At 53.9% G+C, this 22,440-nt stretch overlaps 9 protein-coding genes across 9 annotated transcripts; 3 read left to right on the forward strand and 6 right to left on the reverse strand.

Moving 5' to 3' along the window:
• Window positions 1–900: 900 nt before the first annotated feature.
• Window positions 901–2,968, reverse strand: CLAFUR5_11457 (FAD-linked oxidoreductase sorD; the record flags this gene model as incomplete). Its single annotated transcript, XM_047910605.1, has 3 exons — window positions 901–2,322; window positions 2,371–2,531; window positions 2,584–2,968. The coding sequence occupies 3 exons, from the start codon at window positions 2,966–2,968 to the stop codon at window positions 901–903; spliced, it is 1,968 nt and encodes a 655-aa protein (XP_047764895.1).
• A 760-nt stretch (window positions 2,969–3,728) lies between these two features.
• On the reverse strand, window positions 3,729–6,934 carry CLAFUR5_11458 (UBP9-binding protein; the record flags this gene model as incomplete). The annotated part of the gene is made up of 2 exons (XM_047910606.1): window positions 3,729–3,968; window positions 4,022–6,934. The coding sequence occupies 2 exons, from the start codon at window positions 6,932–6,934 to the stop codon at window positions 3,729–3,731; spliced, it is 3,153 nt and encodes a 1,050-aa protein (XP_047765750.1).
• A 569-nt stretch (window positions 6,935–7,503) lies between these two features.
• Window positions 7,504–8,982, reverse strand: CLAFUR5_11459 (uncharacterized protein; the record flags this gene model as incomplete). The annotated part of the gene is made up of 1 exon (XM_047910607.1): window positions 7,504–8,982. The coding sequence occupies one exon, from the start codon at window positions 8,980–8,982 to the stop codon at window positions 7,504–7,506; it is 1,479 nt and encodes a 492-aa protein (XP_047764893.1).
• A 787-nt stretch (window positions 8,983–9,769) lies between these two features.
• CLAFUR5_11460 (Non-reducing polyketide synthase PKS1) lies at window positions 9,770–10,819 on the reverse strand (the record flags this gene model as incomplete). Its single annotated transcript, XM_047910608.1, has 1 exon — window positions 9,770–10,819. The coding sequence occupies one exon, from the start codon at window positions 10,817–10,819 to the stop codon at window positions 9,770–9,772; it is 1,050 nt and encodes a 349-aa protein (XP_047765457.1).
• A 582-nt stretch (window positions 10,820–11,401) lies between these two features.
• Window positions 11,402–11,899, forward strand: CLAFUR5_11461 (uncharacterized protein; the record flags this gene model as incomplete). Its single annotated transcript, XM_047910609.1, has 1 exon — window positions 11,402–11,899. The coding sequence occupies one exon, from the start codon at window positions 11,402–11,404 to the stop codon at window positions 11,897–11,899; it is 498 nt and encodes a 165-aa protein (XP_047765458.1).
• A 109-nt stretch (window positions 11,900–12,008) lies between these two features.
• On the reverse strand, window positions 12,009–12,757 carry CLAFUR5_11462 (uncharacterized protein; the record flags this gene model as incomplete). Its single annotated transcript, XM_047910610.1, has 2 exons — window positions 12,009–12,560; window positions 12,596–12,757. The coding sequence occupies 2 exons, from the start codon at window positions 12,755–12,757 to the stop codon at window positions 12,009–12,011; spliced, it is 714 nt and encodes a 237-aa protein (XP_047765455.1).
• A 521-nt stretch (window positions 12,758–13,278) lies between these two features.
• On the forward strand, window positions 13,279–14,643 carry CLAFUR5_11463 (Putative NADPH dehydrogenase; the record flags this gene model as incomplete). The annotated part of the gene is made up of 1 exon (XM_047910611.1): window positions 13,279–14,643. One exon carries the CDS (start codon window positions 13,279–13,281, stop codon window positions 14,641–14,643), a length of 1,365 nt encoding a protein of 454 aa, XP_047765456.1.
• A 2,551-nt stretch (window positions 14,644–17,194) lies between these two features.
• On the reverse strand, window positions 17,195–18,262 carry CLAFUR5_11464 (uncharacterized protein; the record flags this gene model as incomplete). Its single annotated transcript, XM_047910612.1, has 2 exons — window positions 17,195–18,186; window positions 18,256–18,262. 2 exons carry the CDS (start codon window positions 18,260–18,262, stop codon window positions 17,195–17,197), a joined length of 999 nt encoding a protein of 332 aa, XP_047765454.1.
• Window positions 18,263–18,606: 344 nt separating this feature from the next.
• Window positions 18,607–22,139, forward strand: CLAFUR5_11465 (DNA damage-binding protein 1a; the record flags this gene model as incomplete). Its single annotated transcript, XM_047910613.1, has 3 exons — window positions 18,607–21,267; window positions 21,326–21,517; window positions 21,582–22,139. 3 exons carry the CDS (start codon window positions 18,607–18,609, stop codon window positions 22,137–22,139), a joined length of 3,411 nt encoding a protein of 1,136 aa, XP_047765739.1.
• Window positions 22,140–22,440: the final 301 nt, after the last annotated feature.

Raw genomic sequence — 22,440 nt, forward strand, 5'->3', positions numbered from 1 at the left:
TGACAAGACTGTCAAAGACAGATCAACAGAGGCCTGCACTGCCTCTCTGGTCGCCTTTGAATTGCCCTTCCAGTCGCCCGTCGTCTTCTTCCTTCTTTTCATCTCATCTGCCACTGGCAACTCTTTCGACCTCATCACACAGCTCGACCGACATCATCACTACCTCTACCCATCCCCTCCCACTCTTCTTCATCACTCAGCCGTTGCAGCCTTCTGCCGACCATCGCATCAACTCTCCTCGATTCACCACCTTGGAATGACTTTCACCGAGGCTTGGTCTCAGCTCTTCGGCCACGAACGAACGCCAGTCACCCAGCATCCGTCACTCGGCTCTCTCTATCATCATGGACCAGCGCTCGGCGAGCATCATTCAAGGCAGGCACACCTCCCGTTGATGAACAAAGATTACTGCTATCGTTCCGAAGCTTCGGCTTTTGAGGGAGAACTTTAACCCCGAGTAGAAGGGGTCTCTGAGGGCTGTGTGTCTTGCTATCGGCAGCTTCGGCTGACCTGTAGGCGATCATCTCACAGGTTCCCATTTCTCGATGCATCAAACGCGATGCTTACGCCCGCCTCGAATCTGCCTTGGTCGTCGGATCCGGCATTTCACGCCTCCCCTACCGACCAGCATTTGCCAGCGGCACATCGAGCTAGCCGTGGTCATCGGATTGGGCATTTCACGCCTCCCCTACCGACCAGCGGACTCGCCAGCGACACTTCGATCCAGTTCTCGCCTCAGAACTTGGCACAGCGGAAGCTGCGGCAGTACCGCACCTTCCAGGGGCAGCTTTCTATCTTCACCGGCGGAGAGAGCATGGATGGAGCCGGACGGATATTGGACTTGGAAGTTGGATTTGTCTGTTGTCGGAGCTGGAACTTTTGTGTACGTGTATGAGCTTGTCAGTCGGAGGGGAAAGCAGTCATGATTTCTGCTTCCGATCTTTCTTGAGCTCCGTGTCTTGCCTCACCTGCTACGATGTTGTGACCCTGCTCCCCGCCGTATGTACAAAGGGCTTCTGAAAGTTGCAAAGCGAATGCAGAAAATTCCGTGCTTGCGACAATGTGTCGTGCCTGCTCAAGCTTCACACGTGCTTGCCATTCCCACGGTATCGGGAAAGCTGGTAAGCTGAATTTGGTAAGCACCATCATGCACGAGCTCGGTTTGGTCACAACAGTGAAGCAGGTCTGATTGCACGCGTTGCAAGAATCGACACATGAAGACGGAATCCGTTGTGCATAGTCCCTGAGACAGTCATCAAGTAGCCGTGATCGCAACAAGATATCCACGTGCACAACCCCCTGACACCTACTACTGCTCCACCGGTTCAATGCTCTGCGGGTTTCTAACAACATTCCCGGATCATACACTCTCTTAATCTCCCTCAACCTCTCCACATTCCCACCCCAATACGCCCTCTGCGGATCCTCCAGCTGATCGTCTACATACCCCGGATACGCACTCTCATTAATCCTCGGCTCAAGTTCTCTCACCCGTGCATTCAACCCAATCAAGAAGTCTTTAGACACCTGATTAACCTCCCTGATCGCCGTCAAGTCGACAATATATGACTGCTGCCAAAACAACGCATCACGATGCCAATACGCCGTGGACGTTGGATCAGGATCCGAGACGGCACCGCCTGTGAGATCCCATATGATGAACCAGACGAGCGAGCCTTTGGGTTTGGCGGAGATGTACTGGAACATTCCAATGACTTGATCGAGGGTGAGGAGAGTGTTGTTTGTGAACTTGAGGCTCTTCGCGTAGAAGTGGGTGGGGATCCTGCCGAAAAAGGACAGAGCCGCCTGCTGGAGGGCATTTGCTGCGGTGACGACGATGTCGCTTTTGATTTGGAGACCTGCGTCTTTAGCGGGCGCGAAGATGGATTCGATGTCTAAGGTATCGAAGTCGGACCGTGAGCCGTAGTACGTTCCCTCCAAGATCAGAACATTGCTTGCAAGAGTGAACGTACAAGCGAAGAGTCGAGACAGGTCCGGGTCGGAGACGTAGTCTTGCCAGGCTTTCCACGTTGGTGCTAGGTCTACGATGTCTTTCGCGATGGTGACATTGTATGTGAAGCTCACGACTTCCGGAGCTGGGACAGTGCGGATCGTGAACTCCGTGACGAGAGCGAAAGAGGCCGCTGCGCCGCGAATGGCGAAGAACAGGTCGGGGTGCGATTCGAGGGATGTAGTTACGATTGTGCCGTTGGCGAGGACTGCTTGGGCAGAGATAATCTGGTCAAGACCGGCTCCCAGCTGGCGGCTGAGAGGGCCGAGTCCACCTATCGTGAGATGGCCGCCGGTGCCCACGTCGGAAACCTGCAGAGATCAGAAGACAAAGTGAGGGTGAGAGATGCGATGACTTACGACTCCGTATGCTGCAGAGCGTCCCACACTGTCCAGCTCCCTGGTGAGGTCCCCAAGACGATTTCCTGCCCCAAATGTGGCTGTGGTGTCGTCTGAGTTGTATTGAAAGTGCTTCATATTCTTCATGTCCACAACAAGGGCACCATCTGCACCACCAAGACCTAAGACTCCGTCAGCCCCTGCTAGCTAAGCTAGACGTAAGCGGATACTCACAGTAGTTCCGATAGCCATGTCCACCACTCCGAGCCTGCACGCCAATGCCATGGTCACCAGCACACTTCACGACCTTGGCCACTCCCCCAGCTGTTCGCGGATAGACCACAGCAGCAGGTAAGTATGGCAAATCGAGATTGTACGCATGTACGTCTGTAACTCGGAACAAGAGGTATCGAATGTCGTTGGGAAAGGCATAGAGATGCCACTTCTGCTCAAGTGCCGACTCGATGCACGCTTTGAATGCAGGTGGTGGTGATGGTGTAGCTAAGCACAGAATCACATGAGTGAAGAGGAGGAGTGGCAGTACCATGCTGATGGAGAGCGGGTTCGGGTCGGCTGTGGAACAAGTTATGAGTGATATGATGGGCCTTATACCATACATTACGAGCTGTCCCGAATCTTAATCTCGTGCACACGTTAGCAGATATCCCGGTAATGACCATCCACACGGCGTATGTGAAGAAAGTTGCACTACTGAGGGTGTGTAACGAGTCCATTGGCCCAAAGGCCACCACGAAAGCTTGCGAGGTGGTGCCTCTGGAGTCACCCTGTAAGCTAGGTGGTCGTGATGATGTCGAACGGACATGTTTGGGTGTCCAGATTGCAACATCGTGTGCCTGCCGTACACAGTGATGGAGGTGTCGCACGAATGCATGAAGATGTTCGAGAGCTGAGGTCGATCTTGTCACAGGCGACCAGGCTCGACAGGAATGCGAGAACATGCCGAGGCTTTCCCAATCTGGTCCGTGAAGGTGGTAGGCCGACGGTGTGATGAAGGCGTAGAAATCAAATGCTGCTGTGGCCACGGATGTGATGAGAGTTCGACATAACCATTTGATAGCTTGACCGAGCTTTGTAGTCGCAAGTGTGGTTGCAAATGTCCGGATTGCATCCTAAAGGTCTCGGATCCCTCCCTTAAAAGCTGCAACATCATGGTCAGCAGGACCCCATCCGTTCATGCAGGTCAAGGAAGTGGTGTGCTGCTCGTCAACTCTGGAACTCTTGCTATCATTAGCGCGACCAGAACGGTGCTGTTTCTCCATTGCATATACATCATCGCTAGACCGTCTGCCAGTCACACTCCGCGCAATGCGACACCCACATGCACATTCGTCGTTAGGTCGTGGTATGTGTGTTCCCTCTCAGGGCTTCACCCACATAGCTGCAGCATTGACCGGAACAGCAGGTGCGCCCGACTCAGCATCACTATTCTCTCGTTCGGGCGCTGACGTATTCGTAGGTGGGTAGCCGGAGCTGACCTGGACTGGTGGTGCGTACCGTATAGTCTTCCTGCCATTAGACTTGTAGTATAACACAACATCGCCGCCACCGCGCCAGAGATGCGATCGTATCGTCATAAGTGTCATGGTCGGAGGAACGAGCTGCGAGGATATGTTAGTCACTCGGTGCGCAGACGGTCTCAAGTGAGTCTTACTTGATTTTGACACCACAGTTCGAGGTATTCCTCCGGCTTTAGATGTGCCTCCTCACTGTCCTCCTCCCGCGCAGACGCCGGCTCGATCCGGTCGGCGACGTAGGACATGATCTTTCTGGCTCTAAGCATCCTATTCGCATTAAGCCTGTTGTTGCCATCAGCCGCGATTGAGGGAAGTTCGTTCTGCCACGGTTCCAGGATGAAACTGATCTTGACAATATCCTTCGCCGGGATTTGGTTGCGGAGGAGTACTTCTGCGAGCCACATCGGCGCAGCTCTTTCCACCAGATCTGCCATCTCACCCAGCTGACCGACTGTGCCCTCGAAGAGATCAGCGACACCACCGGCCTCAGGACGATCTTCTTGGATGAGGATCGTAGTATTGAGTGGTGGCTTCAGCACGGGAGTATCGGCAGGTAATGATGGAGCGATGGCGGATGGTAGCTCGATCTTCTTAGCTGTGATGGGCAGACCATTCTCTGCAGCTTGTTGACTTTGCATTTGTTGTTGCAAAGAGTCCTCGTAAGCAAAGCGGATCTTCTGGATTGTGCCAAGGAAGTTGTCGTCCACTTGACGGCTATTGCTCGTCTTACTTGAATGAGAATCCGACTCAGTCTCAACTTTGTCTTCTTCCGTGGGAGCAGGCTTCTCGGTGTTTGTGGTGGTCTTGCCCAACTTCTTCATTCCACTAAACGACATGCCCATGCTGAACTTCTTGCCAAACATACCCTTCTTCGGGGTCTCACCATCTTTGGGAGGTCCTTCTGTTGTAGGAGTGGATGGATCATGTGTCTCATGTGGTGTAGTCGCTGGCTGTGATGTTGCTCCAGGCGTGGTGAGCTCGGTGTTCGGTATTCGTGACGTGGAGAAGTAGTCGGTGCCTTTTTCGCCTGATTGACGATGTGACTGCGAAGACGAGCGCTCCGGAAAATTGTTGTCCGCCGTGGTCGGCAGATTGTTTGTGTTGGTCTTGCTAAGGAGGGGTGAGTTTTGTGCACCTGGGGTCGCTAGCCCGATGTTCAGGCCTGGAGTCTGCAGAGCTTTGGCGCCATTGCCATTGGCCTTAGGGGTGGTGGCAGAGCGTGTATCCGGTTGCCACCCATTCATGGGCATCTGCGGCAATTGTATACTCGAGGGAGCATTGTCCCGTTGGAGTCGTTGATCTTTGTTGCCTAAAAGTTGTTTCCGGAAGGCCTCGTCGCGTTTGGTTTCCTCACTGATCAGTATATTGAACAGATAACGCAAGACCCACTTTCCAAGGTTGATACGCTGGTCTTCTCTGAACTCTAGATTCGCGTCTAGGTCCAGCTCGTCAGCATACATTTCGGCATCGAAGCAAGTGTTCTCCTCGAGTACAACAGCCACGCTCCCGGTCCTTGTGTCGACAGTACACCAGTTTGCCACAGCCGTGGTTGTCGTGACTTCGTCTTTCACGTCTTCGAGATGACGTTTCCCAAATGACTTGATAGGCACACATTTGAGCAGATCCCACATCACGACTTCACCAGCAGTATCCAGCGTCAGCACGCGTTTCCGATCGTTAAGCATTACATGCTTGATGAGACCATTTTGACCCTCTACCGAAAGCTCCGGTTGCGCTCGAACTGGCTGTGAATGTACGGTATCCTGGTTCAGTGTCTCCAGTGTCGACCTTCGTCCACCGGTAATGCCGTTGGCCTCACCAGCCTCTACTAGCGGGGTAGGAAAGTACGCTGTATTGCTCAACCGTAATGCGTGCTTCAAAGGTATCTGTCTCTTGCCTGTAGGCGCCCTTGCCATGGGACTAAAGCTGTCTTTCGTGGGCGGGCTGGGGTATCTCGACCTGGCAGTCGCTGAGCTCAGCCTATGTGTGTTGTAGTTCTCCGGCACTTCGATCTCGGCATTATCGGTGTTGACATCGCGCCACCTGTTGATGCTCGGTCTGCTGGTCGCCGTCCATATGCAGTCGCCAGCTGTGACAACTTTGTGCACGCCTTCATGTTCCTGGCCAACAGCTACTGACAAGCCCTCGTCTAGCTCGATCGTGTTTCGGGTATCCGTCTTCGCGATCAGTCCAGTCTTATCGCTCGAGTAGAAGATGGAGAGGTCCGGATCTGACGAGAATAGTGACCAAACGCTCGCATCGTGCATTGTCAAGGTGAACATGCATCGTCCCGCGATCGTGCTCCATACCTTGACAGTGCGATCACTGCTCGCGGTCAGGATCGTGGACCCGTCCTGGCTGACAAGAATATCGCGGATGTTGTCTGTGTGCCCCACAAGCTTCGTCACTCTCTTGCCTGTCCGGCAGTCCCATACTCTGACTGTGCTCTCTGGTCCACCACTAGCTAGTAATGAGTTGGTCGCTGCCAATGCGTAGACACTGCCCTTCTCTTTGCTGAGCATACTCGCTGCTTCATCAGCGGCAACATCAATGCTGAGCTTTTGACCCGCGCCGTTAAGATCCCACAGGCTGATCTTGCGATCGAGCCCACCACTTGCTACCCAGTCGCATGTCGAGTATGGCACCGCCAGTGTCTTTACGTAGTCGCTGTGGAGGCCAATCGTCTGCGGCGGCATACCATCCGTAGCTGCGGGTCGCCATACTTTGACTGTGACATCGGACGAAGCTGATACGAGTGCCTGATTCGAATGCGCCAAGGCAATGTCGTTGATCCAATGCGTGTGGGCTTGAACTTGATTACGGAACGTCGTCGGCTGGGACTGCGGGATTTTGGCATCGTAGTCCAGAGCCGTGGCATTCTCAAGATCAAGGTTCAGGTCCCAAGCACATATCACTCCATCGCGACCACCAGAGTATAGAAGGGAGTTGGCAGAGTCTACTGCGAGGCCATTGACACCGAGCCGATGACCGCCGGCGGAATTGGCTAAAGGCAAGACATAGCTGATCCTCTGCCTGGCCTTACGAGCCATGTAGACACAATCGCAATCTGTTTACGTGTCTGCTGTGTTCGTGCTGTGCTTCCTCCTCCCCTCACTACCAATGCTGTGCCGCCGTGTTTGGACCAGACTCGGGTTTCGTGGTCGGAAGGGCAGTGGTGGGGAAGGCAGAGATGGATGAAGACGCGGATAGCACGACGGCCTGAGGATCATAGCGAGAGCAGGAACAACACAGCCCAGGGCGTGGGAAGTGCTATCGCAGCGCCGTATGGGCTTCGCTATGCTGGAACGAGCAGTTCCTCCGCGTGGAGCAACTACAGTCTTAGTCTACGAGTCTACGACCCGTATGCACGGCTCCGTCATCCCGCTAGCTTAGTCCACACGTGGGCGTCGGCCTAGGATCCATGTGACATCTCTAGCACATGGACTGTACGTACATCGTAGCAGACAGAAGAAAGTTAAATATCATATCCCTGGGGTATCCATCATCGTCAAACTAAAAGTTATGTACCACGGGCAGTACCGTACCCAAATCATCGCTCATAACAATCGCTTCAAGCCTGCCACCCACCCAACTCAACCCCTCGCTTCCCCATTCATACCTACGAAAAATGTGCCTTACTAACATGATGACTAACCGCCGCCTCATCGCCCTCAAACAAGCCACAAACCGGACACTTCGCATGCGTCGCGTGCTGGTAGCCTGAATTCGACACTGGCCTCGGAGCCTGCTGCGGCGGCCTGTCTTGCACGCTCAAATTGGAGAATCGTTGATGATCTGGGACGATACTGCTCGAAGGCCGTGATTGCTGCTGGTGCTGTTGATATGACGTTCCATCGCCGGTGCTGGAGTTGCGGCTTATGCTGTGTTGGCTGGTATTCGAGACGCTCTGTTGCCATTGTGCGACGTTCGGGCGGCTGTAGTTAGGGGATTGCGGTTGTGGCTGTTGTTGTTGATGCTCGTTGTAGGAGTTGTGGCTGGGTGTTAGGGTGGTATTTCGGTCGGTGGGGTGTTGTTGTGACGGTGGCGCATAAGCTTGGTATTGGACGGGTGGTTTGAGGTCGAGGGATGATTGCGATGGCGCTCGCGGGGAGGGTTGGGGTGAGGGTGTTGCTGTTGAGCCGAACGATTGGGAGGGTGCTGTTGTGGAGTTGAAGGAGGAGTCGCCAGGGAGCTCCGAACGGAAGACTGCGCCGTGGGGCTTGAGAGGATCGGGGAAGAGGTTTTGGGGTGGTTGTTCGTAGGATCCGGGAAGTTCGTTGATCATGGGCATTGTTTGTTGTGCTCCTAGGCGTGCGTGGTCTGGTCCGTTGTAACCTTGCTGCTGATATGCTGGGAGATACTGGCTAGTCCTGTGCTGACTTGACGTTCGCGAAATGTCATGGTAGTTTCCATACCCCTTCTTATCCAATCGTGGCGATCCAAACCCAGCCATAGAAGGACTCGGACTCCCAGGAGGTGTTCCAGCCATACTCCCACTAGGCTGACTCCCATCGTCACTGAATGCGCTCGGCTTCGCAGTCTTCAACATCCCATCCTCGAACATGGCATGCAGCTTTCCCTCGTCCAACAGCTCCGCCTTCCTCGCCAACCTCTCAATCATCTTTCCCGTCGCTTCCTTCGTCTCTTTCTTGACGAAACTCGCCAGCGCAATGTTACACACAATCTCAACATCCTCTCTCAAGTACAGTCCATCCAACGGCGTGTCAACTCCCAGCTCCCTCGTCTCTCGTGGCTCGCCCGGCTGATTCCCTCCAATCCGATATTTATTCCTCAGATCGACACCCATCGGCGCATAAACATGCGATTGTAAACCATATGGCTGATCGTGGAACACACCCTTGAAAGCAATCTTCTTCCTCAAGCCGAACCCCCATGTTATGATCTCACTAATCTCGTACCATTGCGAAAAGTACTCGTCGTTGGGCGCATCGCGGGGCGCATCGATTTGTTTGACGCCAGTGACGAGAGGATTCAGCTCGATGACCTCTTTGTGGGAATGTAGCATCTCAATCGCAAGCTGACGGGGGACATTGCGAGGGAGGGGCGTGATCTTTGTGTAGATGGTCTTCTTCGCCATTGCTGCGACAAGGTCTGTCTGGAATAAATAGCGCACAGCAAGAAGCGCACAGCAAGAGACGTCTGAGGGTTAAGAAGGATGTAGGATGCAAAAGAAACAGTCTCTTACAGAGGTACTATGATGGGAAATCAAATCATGCGATGATAGGATCAGCAGCCACACTTCTCACGGCCGCGACACGACACGACAGCTCTGCAGGCGATGGCACAAGAGCCGAGCTGGCAAGCAGCGCTCAAGGGGCTGCATCGTGTTGGCGAGGAAGCGAGAGACGTCAGCGTCGAAGGATCGAAGCTGATCATCCCGAGAGGGGACAAGACTCGGAAGCTGGGCGCGCCGAGAATAGGTTTGTTGGACTTTTCTTGACTGCTACTTCGCCACGGCTCCAAACCCATTGCCAGCGAGGGCAACGTATGAGCGACGTGTACGGTTGGCAGCATTCATGTTGCACTGTGGGATGCGGCATTAGTGGTGAGGCAGAGCAATTCAATGTCTCGCGATCAGGACAACACCTTTAAGGTTACCCAACTCCGTATGCGGACAGCCACGCATCTGAGCCTAGACGAATGGAGCGATCATCGTCCGCCAAGACGGTTCAGAACTGCAATGCTGTCGGCAGCGCTATTGACATGACCGGGTAGAGGCAATGCCGACGAAGAGGTGCCAAGAGAGATACAACCAATACCTCCGTGGAGGCAGGTGATATACCTACTGGCCAAGTATCTTGAGAGTGGCGAAGATGTGAGTAGCGACTGATACACCACAACACCGTTTCCCTAACCGCTCAGCCTCACTTCTTCGGCGGCTGCAAGAACACATTCAACACCTTCCTCGGAATCTTCTTGAACCTCACGCTCTCCCATACACCCACAATCTCGCCGTCCTGGAGGATATAGACATCCCCCTCCAGAACCGTTTTATCCGTCTCCAATTGCTTCATCTGCACGTAGTTCCTAATGACACTACCCTTCTTGGCAGGATCGAAGCGCGGCGATAGCTTCATAGCACTGACACCATTCGATATGAACGCATTTTTGTCCTTGTCCTTCTCCACAGCGTTAGCAACGAAGCCGGAGATGTGGCAGGATCCATCGAGGTAGTATGGACCTGTGCAGTCTGTTGCTGGATCCGCGAGGAAGGTGAGGAGTGATGTCGCTTCGAGGGTAGCTGAGTCGTATACTACCTCGGACATGTTTTGGTATTTGCCTGTGTAGTCAACGAAGGACTGAAAGAGCTTGTAAGTCCGGGATTTGTTGATGATTTGGATATTACTGTCACCGCCCTTGTTGCCACGTTCGTGCAGCGTGTTGATGCGATTGTTGATCGTGGCGGCTTCGTTGGACCATTCTGAGAGCCAGCCATAGTACCATTCGAAGCGGACGGAGCAGTGGCCGTTCTCTTGAGTGCGTTTCCCGTCAGCTGTGATGCTATAGAAGGCGCACTTCAGTACAGCGTCAAGGATGTCGCCGCGTGTGCCAGCAGGAATCGAAGCAGTAGTCTCAACCTCAAGCCAATGTTCATCGATCTTGGTCGGGTCCTTAACAATGGTCGGCTTGTGTACTTCCAGATCGCAGACATTGAAGCCAGGGAGCCCAGCCGTTTGACCACGATGATGTCTCCAGACGTGCTTGCCAACTTCCACGGCCATATCTGCGTACAGGCCAGATGGTGTGAGAACAGTGCCATTGCACTTGTGGTCGATGATCGTCGGGCTGAGGCGCGGATCGCCCATGCAAGAGCGGACGACGACCTTAGTGCCTGGAATGGAGTCAAGTCTCGATTCGAGGACTTGCTGGCATGATGCCGATAGGTACGTGTAGGTAGTGGTAGTGGTTGACATGGCGATGTTCTGTAGCTCAAATCGATCAATGGCATAGCAAGGCTCTGGACATCAAGAGACACGATATATACCTACCTGCCATGCTTACCGTCAGCAATGGATGTTACGATCGGCTTTTGAGATAGATGTTCTTGGACGGTGGAAATGATCGTAATGGGTTGCAACAGCATGGTGCGGACGTTCATCTGACGCCGGACCGCAGCAGTTGAGTCGTCAGTGTCACATCGCAATAGCATGGGCTGCCTCTATCCTAGGAGAGGATGTGTTGGAAGAAGTGATGGTGAGTCGGATGTCGCACAGGTCTCCCGGCGCCGACAGGGATCCGGCCGGGATCCTGATGCAACCTCACTGTCGGGTCTGATTGTTGTGCCTCTTTCTCACGACAACATGATCTCAACACGCTGATCGTACTGCAGACTATGAGCCGGCTCACAATGCCGAGGAGATGCGCATTGCAGTTCTCGCATCTGCAATCCAGTGGCAGTCGATAGTACGCAGCAGCCTGCCCGCAGGCCTCCGAGCACTCTCAGATCGTGCACGTCAGCCAGGAGCGACCGAATCGCCCACCATCTATGCGCGATCATGGGCCCGAGAGAAGAAAACCAAGGTCGAGGCCGAAAAGACCTGTCACGTCTCAAGCAACTCAGGGAGGTAGAGAAACTGGCCTGGAAGGACATTGCAGGGCGCCTTGGTCGAAGCACGCACGCAGCAGAGTGTGCATATCACAAGGCGAATCCCTCGCCGTCTACTCGTACGCGTTACAGCAGCGACGACATCGAAATGCTTAAACGACTCAAAGCGGAAGGCAACAGTGTTCAAGACATCGCGACAGCACTGCAGCGACCTCAGACGTCCATCGTGTCCGCATGGGCTAGAGTGAAGAGGGCGGACCCCAATTACAAGCGGCAGCTTTTCCATTGGCACCCTGAAGAAGACCGTATACTCCTCGACACTGCAAAGGACAATCGGAGCATCAACAAGCTCTGTGCCCTCTTACCTAACAGGACGAAATCTGCGGTCAAACAAAGACTTTACGTTTTGAAGGTACGCGAGGCTAGACATTCGAATCCTCCGCCTTGATAGGATGCACGGTGCAGATCAGAGGCCATCGAATACGCACTTACTTTATGACCCGTGTCACGATAGCTTGGCACTCGTATAGACTTATGCCCACAACATTAAACCTCAATCAGCGACCACCAGCTACATCAAGCAACGCTCCAGTCACATAAGACGACGCTGGGGAAAGCAGCCAACCGATCGCTTCCGCCACCTCATTCGCTTCTCCTGGCCTTCGCATCGGCGTCTGTGCGCCTAGACGACTTGCGCGGTCCGCATCACCGGACGACTTGTGGATATCGGTGCTGATCAGACCTGGCCGCACCGCACTCACCCGGACCCCATGCGGGCCGAGCTCTTTCGAAAGACCCAAGGTAAGCGAGTCCATGGCCCCTTTCGATCCAGCATAGTCGACATATTCGTTCGGCGAGCCTAGTTTTGATGCCACTGAGGAGACAATGATGATGCTCTTAGCGGTCCCAACCTCGGACTTTGGCATTCGACGAGCTGCTTCTCGGGCGCAAAGGTAAGCTCCAAGAATGTTCGTATCGAAACTAGGTCGTAGTCGGTCGACGTTCATGTCTGCAAGAGGCATCGCAGGAGCCGTGATGCTGGCATTGATGACCCGGCCGTGGATCGGACCGTATGCGTCATTCATCTTGTCGAACAGGCCGATCACGTCCTTTCTTGCGACATATTGCCTTGAAAGGCCGCGACCTTGCCGCCGGCTTCGTTGACTTCCTGGACAGTGGCTTCAGCTGCCGTAGCATCTCGAACGTAGTTGATGCCTACGTTCCAGCCTCTTTGACCTGCTAGCAGAGCAGTCGCTCTGCCAATGCCTCGGCTGCCTCCGGTGATGAGAACGTTGATGCCCGACATTATGTCGAGACGCATGCACGTAGCACGGTGCGCAATTGGACCTCAATGCACAGGTATGGAATCTCTGCGAAAGTGGAGTCGTGGCGAGTGGTTCGGTGACATGGTCCGAGCTGCCAACGATCGGCTTACCATCCGAGCCACGCTATCTTCTTTCGAAGTGTATCTTACATCCTCTTGTGTACTTTCCATAGTGCAGCCTTAGAAGAATCTCTCTGCACCTCAATGCAGTGCTCCGCCATCATATCATTTCCTTCCTCCCTTCGTTCCTTCATGGAGCCACTCTCCCACAGTCACACCGTTCCCGTTCGACATTAGCCGAGGCGATATGCCGAGCTGCCGGACGAATTACCAATCCAATCTGAAGTGAAAGGTAGGACATTCTCTCATAACATAACATTGTCCTTTCCTCTGTCCAACAGCATATCATCTCCACTCACCACAACTCACCTACACGGCTGCTTGGGCCATCCTTCCCTCCCAGAAAGCTCCACAAACCCTATCAAACAACCCCATCCTCCACCATGGCTCCAACCATATACAACGCCCCCGTCCCCGGCGTACCCTACTTCTCCCCCCACCACAAACCCTCCCCAGGCACCCCCTTCGACCCCACCGCCAAAGTTCCAACCCTCTTCAAACCGCTCCAAATCCGCGGCACAACCCTCCGCAACCGCATCCTAGTCGCCCCAATGTGCCAATACAGCACCGCAGAATCCGGGCCCCAAATCGGAGCCCTAACTCCCTACCACATCGCCACGCTAGGCCATTACGCTCTCAAAGGTGCCTCCCTCGTCTTCATTGAAGCGTCCGGTGTCCAGCCTAATGGGAGGATATCCCCGAATTGCCCTGGAATCTGGAGCGATGCGCAGATCGATGGGGTCAAGGCGCTGGCAGATTTCGTCCATGCGCAGGGGGCGCTTTGTGGGTTGCAGTTGGCGCACGCGGGGAGGAAGGCGAGTACGATGCCGCCGTTCATCGCGGCCCAGGTGAAGAAGGCGAGTGTGAAGGCTACGAAGGAGGCGGGAGGGTGGCTGGGTGATGTGGTGGGTCCCAGTGGTGGGGAGGAGTCTGTGTGGGATGAGAGTGGGGAGGGGTATTATCCACCAAGGGAGTTGAGCGTCAAGGAGATTGAGGCGTTGGTGAAGGATTGGACTGCTGCTGCGGTGAGGGCTGTGAGGGCGGGGGTTGATGTGTTGGAGGTTCATGGGGCGCATGGATATCTTATTCATCAGTTCCTCAGCCCCGTCACGAACCGTCGAACAGACCGGTACGGCGGGTCTTTCGAGAATCGCACTCGCCTCCTGATCGGAATCATCGAGGCGATCAGAGCGGTGATCCCAAGCTCAATGCCCCTCTTCCTGCGCCTAAGCTCGACAGAGTGGTTGGAAGATACCGAAGTCGGGAAAAAATTCGGAAGCTGGAAAGTCGAAGACACGATCTCTCTTGCAAAGATCGTCTCAGACCTTGGCGTGGATCTTCTCGATGTGTCCAGTGGTGGCAACCATCCGCAGCAAAGAATCAATATGTTCAACTCCAAGGACTACCAAACGAAGATTGCTGCGCAGATTCGACGGGAGCTTCGCGCAGCAAACAAATCGCTTCTCATCGGTGCTGTGGGCTTGATTACGGAGGCTGAACAAGCCCGCGATATCCTCGAGGACCGCGAGGGACGAGAAGTGAAAGAAGACAGTATCAAGCAAGAAGCCGAAGTAGCAAAAGCCATGACGGAGACAAGTCGTGATGGGAATGAACCTATGGCGGATATTATCTTAGTGGCGCGGCAGTTCATGAGGGAGCCAGAGTGGGTGTTGAAGGTAGCGTGGCGGTTGGGGGTGGATATTGCGTGGCCGTCACAGTTTTTGAGAGTGAGGTTCCCGAAGTTGTAGACTTGGAATGATAGATAGATGGATGGATTGGTTCTATTGAGGGGCTGGGCTATAGGGTAAGCGGTATGTTTAGAGGTAGCGATAGAGATGTAGAGATGTAGAGGGCTAGATGGATCGGCTGGTTATTCGGGTTTCGAGTTCGAGGGCCTTGCGACCGACTTCTCTGGTATTCCTGGTGCTATGGCATTGGTAGGTCGGTACTGAGGTTCTGCCGAGGATGCATTCGATCTCGCTACTACCAATCGACATGCCATCGAGCATGCGTACAAGCTAGCTACCCGCGCCATATCCCGACCCTGCCGAGCGATAAAATCGTCTTGCGACCCTCCTCAGAACATCGTGGCCAAGAGTCGAAGAGCGCTCTATGTCGGCTGCTTGTAGCTTGTAGCTTGAAGCATGCCATTTCGCAACGCTTGCCTTGCTTTCTTCGACTGCCAGTATGTACTCATGATATGGACGGCGTGGCCAACCGAGATGCTTTGGCCATAGCGTATTGAAGCTGACCACCTGATGTGCTCGACCGGGTGGGATGAAATTGGCCATCTGGTCTTCTGAATGCCCATCTCATGCAGTGTCTGATGTGATTGAACACTCGTCGGACCTCCACCTCCACTCTCCTGCAAGCTTGTGCCTCCGACGACAAGGTGTCCGCTCATGATCCTGTGCTGAAGAAAGCTTCTTGACTGTGCCGATGTTGGAAATACTGTGGTCCCTCCCAAGGTGTATTCGGGAATGGAGTTTTGCTTTCGATGGATGGGAAACGGCGATTCAATAAAGCCTGGCGTCCATGGTGCAGAGCACCTGTTGGGTCTTTCCATCCATGTTTCCCTATCCGATTTGGCTTCTTGGAATGTGCAACGCGGTCTCCGTTCGAGTGTCGGGCTGTCGATTATGGCCAATGGTGAGGACGATCACTCAACGTCGGCCATGTTTCCCAGCTGGCAGAGCTTCAGTGATGAGCTTCCGATCAATCATCTAGTAGCTTCTCCATCCGTCTTCCCCTTCTCCTTCTGCGCTCACTCCCTCACGTCAAAATGTACAACGCCGCATACGCCACCGGCACAATCAAAATGAGTGGCAACATCTCGTCCTATCTTCGTCTTCCAATCTGAAGGTGTCGTTTCCGTCCAGTTCCCTTCCTTAATCTCAACCTCAAGAGCAAGTACACCGCAGACCAGCCTTCCTTATACCTCTCCCGTCCACGGAAAAAGGATGGCTGCTGCCTGCTATCCAAACGCTGTCAAGGGTCCAGTCCAGCACAACAACAAAAAAGTCCCTCACAGATCCTCACGTTGGGGCACGCGTTCCCTGAAGATGAATGTTTCGCAATGTTCCACGGACCGCGTCAACAAGGTGTACCCCCGACAACAATCAAAGTCAAACTGTCAAAGCAACTATCGATGGACGATGCCAAGTTGTCGAGTAAATTTGACGTATGTCGACTCGTCACGGGAAACGAATCTCCGTCTTTTCCAGAAGTTTTGAGTGGAAATAACAGGAGAGGGCATCCTTACTTTCCTCTATGTATAAGACGGCTCTATGGACATGGGTCACACGATCAGATACGTCGGACACGAGCATGCAGCCATGGCTCGGCAGGGTGCGGAAGGGGGAAAGGTGGGCTTAAGCTTATAGCGAACAGTGCGAGGGAGGATGATGCGGTGTGCGACCTGACGGGATCTGCAGAGAGAGTTACGAAGTAGTGGTGTGTTGTTGTGGCTGTAGCTTATAGGTGCCAACGGTCCTTGTTGTGTCAAAGCTCGCCAAGGGTCTTGTTTCATTGGCTGCGGCAGTGCTGAAAAGGATGCGGGAAACGGTCATGCAGCTGGAAGCCTGGAAAAGAGCTCGTGCGGAAAAGTCTCAGAGAGCTGCTGCAGAGCATCACATGGCTGTATGCATGTAGTTCCGTACCTGCAGCTAGGACGGTGGTGTCGATGTCTGGTCGAAGTCTCACAAAGGCCGAGTTCGCTGTCCGTGTTGCGACGCGGGTTTTTGGGGAATTGGTGGTCGAAGGCACAAAGACGAGGAGCAGACGTGGCGTGGCCAGGATGTTTCGTGAGGTCTGACTAGGCATGAACCAAGAGATCGGAAGGGGTGCGCCACAGATCATCGGGAGCCTAGAGGCGAGGATCGGTGACAGGGAAGTTGTTCCTTTGAAGTTTGTCTGCAGCTCTGGATCCAGTGCCGAGACGTGCCGAGTTTGAGCTGGTGCGTTGGCATCCGACTTGTGCTCTTCACTCTGTGTGATGAAGAATTGTGGGCTGTCTAGGCAGACATGCTGACTCCAAAGTCCTTGAAGGTGGGATGACGATCGTGTCATGACGATGCTGACTGTTGCGTACATGTATTCGTCCAGGTTCGCATTCGCGATGGCGGAAGCCGACGGTGAGGCATTGCTTGTGCCAAGGATACCGCAACCCAAGGTAGCACGGTTCAAGCCAAGAGGAAACTATCGAAATCGTTCTCGTCCTGGTCGTACGACTTATCCAAGCCGTGAGGATGTCGTGTCGTCACATACGGTCTTGCAGCATCAAGTCTTTGCTTGATCACCTCATACTCCAGCATCAGCATCCTCCATATCCTCATCGTCAACATCGACAGCCTCCTTCTTCGGCTGTCGCTTCCTCCTCCGTGTCGGACTCCCATGTTTCTGAGGACCAACGGCGTCCAGAAAGGCATCGTGGTCCAGCTCAGTCTTCAGGACTGGCGCCTCTGCCGTGTTCTTGACCTTCAGATTCTTCTCGAAAGCATCGTACGCCATTTGGTCCTCATCATCGACGTACTCCATCTTGATCCACGTCTCTTCGCGGGCTTTCTTCAACCCGTTCATCAGTTTCCACTCAACTGTAGTCTTGTCTACATCCGACTCATCCTTGGGCTTGACTGCCCTGCCTGGACCTTGTTGCTGCGGCCCTGCTGCTTCTGCTTGAGCGCGCGAGATGGCTATGCGAGCCCTCTCTTCTTCGGCGTCAAGGTGATGGAAGTTTGGTCGTAATTGGGCTGTGGCGTCGACCTTGGTCAAGAATAGGTGGTCACCTTGGAACGCTCCTACGAAGTAATGTGGCTTGCCGGCTTCTGCTTCAGTGTCATGGCGGATCAGCTGCCCACCAAGAGTCTGCTTCGCGTGCACCTTGTCATCGCGCTCTGCCTCTCTGAAAGCTCGCAAGTCTTGGTCGAGTTCCAACTCACGGTCGGCTTTCTCTTTCGCCTGATTTCGTGCTCGTGGCTTCGGCGGTGCCAGACCTGCAGCTGGGCCATATGTGCCTGAGTGGTTGTGCAATTCGCGGGCTGATCTGTCGGCGTCTCCCCACTTCAGACCCATGTACTTGTTGAAGTTGTTCTCGGTGCTGAGCTTGATGTCCATCTCCACGAAGCCGCTATTGGGCTTGATGCGCATGGCATGGGGAGTCGCGCCGAACTTGCTGTTGTATGGCCGGCTTCGCACTCGATTTGGGTACTGCAGCAGGTAGATCTGCTCTTCGGTGGGAGGTGTGAGGAAGACATCGTACTCGGCCACCACTGGGTCCTCCTCTGCTTTGACGGCTGGGTGGTGTCAGTGTGGGAGCAACATGACCTCTGCGACGAGGCTGAGCAGCGACATGGGCGACTTACGCGCCATGCTGATCTCCTATGTGAGATGTAACGAGTGTGAGTGGGTTGGAGAGTGTTCAGCCAGATACATAGAGGCGTGCGGGCAGAAATTTAGATGGGCCGAGGCGAGAGACGCGACCTGGGAAGCGCGTTTCAACGCCCGGCGTCGATGACGGAAGCTCATCCTCATCCTCAATCCGACCATCACTGCAATCCATCTCACGCCTTCCCCTACACACCTTCCACCCCAACTGACACACAATTGCTTGCTCAGAGCTGGACGATATACCCGAGAACGACGCGCCCATGTGAAACAATCTCAATTCACTTCATCTTCCACCTTAGCGCCAGCCTGAAGACCGATCTACCACCATGGCATATCTAGCTCCCATCCATCGGCCTAGTAGCGTGCGACACGCGCTCAAGCTGTCCTTCCTTGCTGCCGACTCCGAAGATCTGGTCGTGGCAAAGGCGAACAGACTGGAAGTATGGTCCCCTGCAAGCCCAACAGATCCCACATTGGTGCATCGGCATACCAAGGCATTATACGGCAAGGTGACATTGCTTCACAAACTGCGGCCAGCAACGAGCCAGGCCGATCACCTCTTCGTTGGCACAGACAGATATCATTACTTCACAATCAGCTGGAATCCCCAGACAAACGACCTCAATACTGAGAGGGCATATGTGGACATTGCAGAGAAGGCAGCAAGAGACAGTCAGACTGGGGACAGAGTACACATTGACCCCACATCACGCTTCATGACCATAGAGTGCTATGAGGGCGTTGTCAATGTCTTACCCATTGCACATGCCGGCAAGGGCAAAAGGAAGGCCGCTGATAACGAGATTGGAGAGCTAGGAGAGCCGATTCCAGTCAGGATACCGGAATTGTTCGTGCGGAGTAGTTGCTTCTTGCACAGACGACAGCCGACCACAAAAGCAGTGGACCCACTTTTTGCGGTGTTACACGAGGACAGCACGAACAAGGTCAGGCTAAAGATCAGGGAATTGGAGTACAGCCCCTCCTTACGACCCAACGATGAGCCGGCGGTGGCGGAGCTGGAGAAGGGTCACGATGTCGAAGACTCTCTGGAGCTTGGCGCTAGCATATTGATACCGCTTCCGCCTCCGATGCATGGCTTGCTTGTTGTTGGAGAGACCAGCATATCATACGTCGAAGAATGGCAGTACCAGGTAACGAGCACAGAACCTCTGGACGATGCGACAGTATTTGTGGCGTGGTGCTCACTGGATGACCAAAGATATGTCCTGGCTGATGACTACGGCAAGCTATACCTGTTAATGGTGCAGAAGAATGCCGAAGGCGAGTACAACGGCCATCAAATCGACGTTCTTGGGATAACGAGCAGAGCGAGCACATTGGTCTACCTGGACGGTGGACGAGTATTCGTGGGGAGCCATCAAGGCGACAGCCAAATAATACAGATCTTAGAACAGAGCATCGAAGTGCTGCAGACATTCCCAAACATCGCGCCGATACTGGACTTCACGGTCATGGATATGGGCAACCGCTCTTCAGATGCACCGGTAAATGAGTTCTCGAGTGGTCAAGCTAGAATCGTCACAGGCTCGGGTGCGTTCAAAGACGGCAGTCTACGATCAGTGCGATCTGGCGTTGGACTGGAGGATCGCGGCGATCTGGGCAGCCTAGGAGCACCAATATCCGAAGTCTTCAGTTTACGAAGTAGCGCCGCAACACAGTTGGTCGACACGCTGATCGTGAGCTTCGTTGATAGCACAAGAGTATTTGTCTTCGATGAAGAAGGCGATGTGGAAGAACGAGAAGACTTCAGAGGGTTCAGCTTGTCCGATTCCACACTGTACGCGGCGAACTTGCCTGATGGTAGAGCAGTACAGGTGACTGGCACATCCGTGCTGCTCGCTGATGCAGAGAGCGGTGTGATTACAGATACTTGGCAGGCGCCGGCGGGCATCACGGCGGTCGCAGCAGAACAGTCGACATTACTGCTTTCGCTCAGTGGCAAAGTCTTGATCGCATTGGATCTTTCAAGTCAGTCAATCAAGACTCAAGCGCAACGGGAGTTCAGCAGCAATGAGGAAGTTTCATGCATAGCATTGTCATCCTCGATACCTGACGCGTGCGTTGCTGGCTTCTGGAAAGACGGCAAGGTCTCGTTCCTGAGCTTGCAAAATCTACAGCCGACAGCCACTGAGCGAGTTGCAGAGGACGACCTCGCGGTGCCGCGATCACTTGCCATTGCTACTATCCTTCGCGACCAGCCCGCAACGCTCTTTGTTGGTTTGGCTGATGGTAACGTTGTGACATATACGATCGGGCCCCTGCAAAAGCCCTTCTCAGCACGAAAGAGCATTATCCTGGGAACCCAACAGGCTGACTTCGCAGTCCTACCTCGAGGTGATGGGTTACAGAATGTATTCGCCACGTGTGAACACCCTTCTCTCATATATGGCAGCGAAGGCCGGATGGTATATTCTGCTGTTACGGCTGAGTCTGCAACATCAATTTGTGCTTTCAACTCAGAGCCGTACGGCAATGCGATTGCTATCGCTTCCAACGACGAGCTCAGAATAGCTGCCGTGGATGAAGAAAGAACAACTCATGTGCAGGATCTCTTCGTCCACGAAACAGTACGACGGATAGCCTACTCAGCAGATTTGAAGGCCTTTGGCCTTGGCTGCATACAACGAACGCTTACAGCAGGGCAGGAAGAGGTCAGGAGTCATTTCAAGCTTGTGAACGAGGTCGCATTCAAGGAGCTTGCCTCCTATGAGCTCCACGAAGATGAATTAGTTGAGAGTGTGATTCGATGCCAGCTCGATGATGGCTCGGGTGAGAGCGCGGAACGCTTCGCTATCGGAACAGCATACTTAGACGACCAGGATTTAAACGTAGCGCGGGGCCGGATACTGATACTGGAGGTTACCGAAGACAGGCGACTGAAACTTGTCACCGAGCTTAAGGTCAAGGGTGCATGTCGATGTCTGGCTGTTTGTGAAGGCAAGATTGTGGCTGCGCTCATCAAGACGGTATGTGGCTCAGCCGTTTTCATGTGCAGCTGTAAAGCATGGCTAACATTCCCGGCAGGTCATCGTCTACGAGTTCGAATATGCTGCCAGCAAAGCGACACTAACAAAGAAAGCATCTTATCGAACAGCCACAGCGCCAATCGATGTCTGTGTCACTGGCAATGTGATAGCGGTGACGGATTTGATGAAGTCAATGTCCCTGGTGGAGTATAAGAAGGGCCGAACGGGCATGCCCGATAGTCTGACAGAGGTACGCTGACCCTCAAATAATCATCTCACATCAAGCTACGATCACTTCACTGACACCTGTATAGGTAGCCCGTCACTTCGAAACCCTCTGGGGCACCGCCGTGGCCAACGTAGCCGACAACACCTACCTCCAATCCGACGCAGAAGGCAACCTAATCGTCCTTCAACACGACATCAACGGCTTCTCCGAAGAAGACCGCCGCCGTCTCCGTGTCACTTCCGAAATACTCCTAGGAGAAATGGTCAACCGCATCCGACGCATCGACGTAACACCCACGCCCGGCGCCCTCGCCATCCCTCGAGCATTCCTCGCCACCACCGAGGGCTCTATCTACCTTTTCGCGCTCATCGCCCCCGGGAAGCAAGATTTGCTCATGCGCATGCAGACCAATATGGCCGCTCTCGTGAAGAGCCCTGGCCATGTCGAGTTCAATAGTTTTAGAGGGTTTAGAAATCAGGTGAGGGATGAGGGCGCGAATGGGCCGATGAGGTTTGTGGATGGGGGGCTTATTGAGAGGTTTCTGGATTGTGGAGAGGATGTGCAGAGGGAGATTATCAAGGACCTTGGGATAGAGCTTGAGGATGCTAGAGGGATGGTGGAGAGTTTGAGGAGGATTCATTGAGGCGGCCTGTGAGGTGCGGAAAGGAGAGGGAGGGCGAAGAAAGTGGAGTGGAGTGGGCTGCCGGCGTGGATAGATGTGTGAAGGGATGCAGTGTATCAAAGCGCATCGGAACGAATGTGTCTACGATTATGCCTTGCTATGCTATGCCCGCTTTCCCGTTGTTGTCGCCGGCGTGCCAAGGACACTACATACCGTGACTACCACGAGACGAGGATCGATGCTGACCATAGCAGAGTGCCCTACGATGTGACCCCTGCCTCCTCCGCACAGTGATGATCAGAGGTACTGCTCACCGTCCAGA

Source organism: Fulvia fulva, chromosome 8 (genome assembly GCF_020509005.1).
Source record: "Fulvia fulva chromosome 8, complete sequence".
NCBI lineage: Eukaryota > Fungi > Ascomycota > Dothideomycetes > Mycosphaerellales > Mycosphaerellaceae > Fulvia > Fulvia fulva.